Source organism: Galeopterus variegatus, unplaced genomic scaffold (genome assembly GCF_000696425.1).
Source record: "Galeopterus variegatus unplaced genomic scaffold, G_variegatus-3.0.2 Scaffold4725, whole genome shotgun sequence".
In the NCBI taxonomy this organism is placed as follows: domain Eukaryota; kingdom Metazoa; phylum Chordata; class Mammalia; order Dermoptera; family Cynocephalidae; genus Galeopterus; species Galeopterus variegatus.
In genome coordinates, this window is record NW_007730836.1 from 218530 (window position 1) to 224398 (window position 5869).

The 5869-nt window shown below is 49.2% G+C and overlaps 1 protein-coding gene across 1 annotated transcript in view; it reads right to left on the reverse strand.

Annotated features, from left to right (window-relative positions):
• The window catches only part of FBLN5 (fibulin 5), a 37236-nt gene that overhangs the window by 11157 nt on the left and 20210 nt on the right, over positions 1-5869 (reverse strand). Inside the window, exons 5-6 of the mRNA XM_008588224.1 lie at positions 3345-3467; positions 1377-1503 (exon numbers count right to left, since the gene is read on the reverse strand). Coding sequence (XP_008586446.1) covers positions 1377-1503; positions 3345-3467 — 250 coding nt within the window. The remainder of the gene's footprint in view (positions 1-1376; positions 1504-3344; positions 3468-5869) is intronic.

Sequence of the window (5869 nt, forward strand, 5' to 3'; positions counted from 1 at the left end):
CAAGAAAAATTAAAAAAAAAAAAAAAAAAAAAAAAAGAGCCAAGTCAAAATGTCCCTGAAGTTAGGACGAGGGAGTGACGGCTCCCAGCTGAAGAAGATCACAAACAGCTGGGAGAGGTGGCATTTGAGCTGAGATCTGAAAAATGGGGCAATGGGGCTATGTGGAAATGGAAGGAATGCCTTCCATATGGCAGGAAGTGTGTACACAAAAGCAGGGAGGCTGACATTCTGGGGTGTGCGTAAAGGTGAGAGCAAGTCCTGTTCACGCTGGCAGGTGTACAGGACACCTGCACAGGACAAGGAGCTGGAGGGGGTGGCTGGAGTCAGATGGACTGGGGTCTGGAGGGAGGGAGTCACCAAGCGTTTTCAGAGTCATGTCAGAGACTTCACCAGTAACACCAAGTCAATACTGTGAGTTGAACTGGGTCAGATCCCCAGCCACAGACAGAAACCCAGAGAGAACCAGGAACAGAAGCTAAACAGAGCAGCCTGGCACTCTGCTCAGCCACAAAGGGCACTTGAACCAGAAGTCAAAGAGCCCTGCTCTGTAGGGTTACTTAGAAGCACAGCTCTTAGCAACAATCGAAGACGTCTCTATAGGACTAGCCTGTCTGGGGGTGGTGTGGGGTGGGGTGGGGTGTGTGCGTGTGTGTGTGTAGGCCAAGGAAGAACTGAGATGGTTAAATAGGGGTTAAAAGAGAAGGAAAAGGAACTCTTTTAGTACAGCAAGGACAGAAAACCATTTCCTAGTGCATTCACCTGGTACAAGTTGTCTTCACTCTAATATTTGCCATATTGTGATTTAGTAAAATATTGACCATTATGATGTCAGAAACTTGATTAGAGCAAACTAAGCACCCTCGGGTATGGAGAACTATCTAGCAAATTCTCCAGCACCTCACTTCTCACAGAGCAGTCCAGGGAGACTGGAAGAATTCATTTCACCTAGGAGCTTGTCAGAAAACAGCCTCGAGGGCCCACCCCAAATCCGCTGAATTGGAATCTGCACACTAACGAGATCCCCAGGTGAGTATGGTGCATGTAACATTTGAGGAACCCAGCTATAAAAGACCCCAGGTATCCTAGATAGTCATTAAAGGGAAAAGGAGGTTAACGAACCCTGCATCTCCACTTGGTTAGCTTTCTAGAGAAGCTTCACATAGCTCTGGCATGAGTGGAAGAGTGACAGAGAACTTAGAGTGTGTGCGAGTGTGTGTGTTTGTGCACATGCATGCATGCACACATGCACGTGTACTAGGTAGTAGGTCAGGTCTCCTGAGTCCCTGGCTGGTGCCCTCTCCTTTACAGGCCACTGCTACCTCCTGAACCAGGCCCTCACCCATGTTTCCATTTCCCAAGGAGAAGCCATGACTTACTTATCACTGATTTGCAGATAAGGCTCCTCACAGCGGATGGGGTCAATGCATTTGAAGCCTCCTTGCAAATTGTAGCAAGTCTGCTGCAGGTTGCATGTGTGGTTTCTGTGCTCACACTCATTGATGTCTGAAATGCAGAGTAGATGAGAAGCTGAAGTGGGACAGCATTTCCAAGGTGCTGGCCCTGGGCCAGTTGTGGGGGTTGGGGGTGCCTGGGTCTTACGATGGAGCTGCACTATCTAATATGGCAGCCACTGGCCACATGTGGCTACTGAGCACTTTAAATGTGGCTAGTCCAAATTGAGATGTGCTGTAAGTAGAAAATATGCATCAGATTTTGCTGACTTAGTACAAAAAGAAAGTAAGACCTCTTATCAATACGTGTTGAAATGATAATATTTTGGATATACTGCATTAAATAAAATATGTATTAATAGTTATTTTACCTGTTTCTTTGTATTATTTTAACGTGGCTACTAGAAAATGTAAAGTTACTTAGATGGCTCACATTTGTAGCTCACGTGATATTTCTACCGCCCAGCACCACAATGGAGAATTCTTGCTTTGTGTTGGGCTAAGGCTGGTTCAAGGAGGCTGAGGATGGGTCAGTCGCTTCTGCATTGACCCTCAGTGGGTAGAGCACAGGGCTGGAAATCAGGCCAGGCAGCCAATCTGGAGAAGACATGCCCCATTCACAGTCTAGGGTCCTGACTCTTCAAGGGACATAGCAGTCAGGTGCATGAGGTCTCCCTGGCATCCATATCTAAGAAGTCAGTGGAGGAAAGCTGACCAAACTGCCCACCAGGCCACATGAGAAAGCCCGGGATCTTGTCCTTGAGCAGGGCCAGACTACAAGAAGTCCTGGTTGGGTCTGGAGCAATCCTTGAAGGGGCTGTAGAGATCTGCCAGGGGAGGCAGGAACCAGCCCTTAGAGGCACCATCTGCATCTGCAGAGATCATTACAGAAGCATGAGTGGACTGTGTCCTGGCCAAAGGATGGGTAATAGGGGAAGGCACCAGTCCAGGTGTTCTACCTGGGGCTGCCACTCTGGGAGCCACAGCTCCCACTCACAGCCTCTCCCCACCTCTTCTGGAAACCACACAGGATTCCCCAGGTGAAGGTGTCCAGATGACCCGAGTCAGCCCCACCACACACCTGCCCCAGCCAGGCCCCTCTGGACAGCCTTACCCTGGCAGCTTCGGTTGTCATCCAGCAGGATGTAGCCTGTAGGGCAGGAGCAGTAGTATGTGCCGGGCTGGTTCACACACTCATGTTGGCAGAGGAACTCAGAGAAGCTGCACTCGTCCATATCTGGGGGTGACAGGTCACACCTGCTGTTTATAATCACAGACTATCTGGGGATAGAAGCTTAGTGATCATCTACTCCAACTCCAGCACTCTCCTGATACATATATGGCTTTACTGCCAAGAAGGTGTCAACTCACTTCTCAAATACTTCTGGTGATGGGGAGCTCCCGACCTACTGAGGACGCCCATTGATATCTGGACTACTCTAATTGTTGGAAAATTCTTTCCTACATGGCGCTGAAATCCACCTCCATCGAGCTTCCAGCATCCTCTCCTCTGGCTCACCTACATCATCTACTTGTAGCTGACTCATTTTGCCCTATAGGTGAACCCACCCTCTACCTCTGATCTGCCCAAGGGGCTGAGATTTGTTTGCCCGCTGGGATTTTCTGGGTGCAGAGTTCNCACCATCTGCATCTGCAGAGATCATTACAGAAGCATGAGTGGACTGTGTCCTGGCCAAAGGATGGGTAATAGGGGAAGGCACCAGTCCAGGTGTTCTTCCTGGGGCTGCCACTCTGGGAGCCACAGCTCCCACTCACAGCCTCTCCCCACCCCTTCTGGAAACCACACAGGATTCCCCAGGTGAAGGTGTCCAGATGACCCGAGTCAGCCCCACCACACACCTGCCCCAGCCAGGTCCCTCTGGACAGCCTTACCCTGGCAGCTTCGGTTGTCATCCAGCAGGATGTAGCCTGTAGGGCAGGAGCAGTAGTATGTGCCGGGCTGGTTCACACACTCATGTTGGCAGAGGAACTCAGAGAAGCTGCACTCGTCCATATCTGGGGGTGACAGGTCACACCTGCTGTTTATAATCACAGACTATCTGGGGATAGAAGCTTAGTGATCATCTACTCCAACTCCAGCACTCTCCTGATACATATATGGCTTTACTGCCAAGAAGGTGTCAACTCACTTCTCAAATACTTCTGGTGATGGGGAGCTCCCGACCTACTGAGGACGCCCATTGATATCTGGACTACTCTAATTGTTGGAAAATTCTTTCCTACATGGCGCTGAAATCCACCTCCATCGAGCTTCCAGCATCCTCTCCTCTGGCTCACCTACATCATCTACTTGTAGCTGACTCATTTTGCCCTATAGGTGAACCCACCCTCTACCTCTGATCTGCCCAAGGGGCTGAGATTTGTTTGCCCGCTGGGATTTTCTGGGTGCAGAGTTCCCCCCCAACCTAAAAAAATTTCACCAGCCCTGGTTTTCTGAAGTGGCAACTTCAGCAGTGCCCACTGCCCTCCAGTCACCCCTCTCTCAAGTTGAGGAACAATATGAGTATTGTTCCTAAAATCAGGACTAAAAGGGACATATCCAGAAGGCCAGAGGGTGTTAGTTATATTAAAACTTTATTGTGTCAAGAAACCTCCTTGGAAGAGAAATCTCTGGAGTGGTGTGGGTGGGCAAGCATGTTGTCTTTCTGTGGCCTGCCTGCCTTCTCAGAGGCTCCCTAGGACGTTGGAGGCAGCAGCCTCCAACCCGGCTGGAACCAGCCTGGAACCAGCCTGGAGCTGGGCCACCCTCCGGCTATAGAGGTGGGACACGGGGAGCCACCATCCATGTAATTTTACAACTTGTCTGCATAAGCTGTGGCAGTCGATGCTGAAGCAGGCGTTCCAGAAAAGCCAACTTTTTATCACACACAGAGTTTGGCAACAGAGTCCCCATTTGAGCCTCATTCGATAAGCACGCCAAAGAAAACATGTTTTTCTTGCATTTGTTGTTTCCCGAAAACTTGCTTTCACTAGTTTCCCCATGTGACATGTCCTTGGATTACTCTCTAACTCACAGACCACTGGTGGCTCGAATCACCCAGAGAGGGTGTCGGAGCAAATGAGGTTGATTCTCCACCATGGGATAATTCTGGGCGTTACACACCCAAAGCTTCTCACATCTGAGAAGGAAAAACTTTCCCGTCTCTCTCAGCGGTCTGCCGGAGATGGGTTATGGTGCTGACTTGAAAGTTGAAGCACGCTCAGGTGACATCTGCTTCTGTTGTGCCCCTCGTCCATCCCCCAGGAGCCTTGTAGAGCCCCCAGCCCATCATAACAGAGAGTGTTCTAGTTGATTTCTGTTAAGTTTGTAGATTAGATTCATACCTTTAGTAGAAGTAGTAGCAATAACTGTCAATTCCTGAGGCTCACTGTGTACCAGGCACTGGGTTAAATGCTTTACATGCCTCATTTGGTCCCCTCCTCAGCCCTATGAAGGAAGACTACGACTATCCATATTTTATGGAGAAAAATTGAGGCTTACGGAGGTCATGTAACTTGACCAAATTCACAGATAAAAAGTGGAAAAGCTGGATTTAAACCCAGCCAGCCAGCCTCTGGATCCTGCACTTGTAAACATGATGCTGTAATGTCTGAGTAATTGTGCTCAAGACTTAAAATTTGTGCCTCTGGGGAGTCCTGAGGTTGGGGGAATCCCTTGAGCAGAGGTCATCCGGAGCAGACAGAGAGGGGTGTACCTGCTCCTGCCTTCCATTGGGCAGGGAGAAGCCATAACAGACCCCACTCATTTTATCCTTGGGTCTGCAATTCCTAGACCTCACTAAGGGCTGTGGCTCCACTTTGCACTGAAAAGCTGAAATGCAAACCCGGTTTCCAGCAGGGAGCACACATCAGGCCATCTTCACTCCTCCACATGAAAACCCACCATTGTTTACAGGATCAGCACAGCTTAGCAAATCCCTGAGGGACAAAGGGACAAGCTAGGAAGGTCCTGGCGCTGCACAGAGGGGCCACACAAGCTGTGATAACTCAGTAAGGAGAATGGTGTCTAGGGGAAATAGAGATGCACAAAGAATAAGGAGGAAGGTGCAGAAAACAAACTCCCCCTGCATCACACTATTGCCCTGGGCCAGCCCTGTCTACAAAGTCTGCAGTAGCCAGGGGTCACGCCGAGTCTTAAAGAAAGTCGGCATGGTGACGAACTTGGAGGAGAAGTTGGCTATTTTGGGTAAAGTGAGACAACTTGAAATCCTTGCCAAACCAGCAAGCATTTAAGCTCCTCAAAAAGCCAAAAGTCTCTTACACTTACACTTAAGGAAGATAAATTAACATGTAATGACACTTAGGTACACCAACTTGTTTAATCTTTATGACCACTCTATGAGGGTGGTTGGTTGGTTGGTTGGTTGATCAGCTGGTTTTTTCCTTTTTGTCTTTTT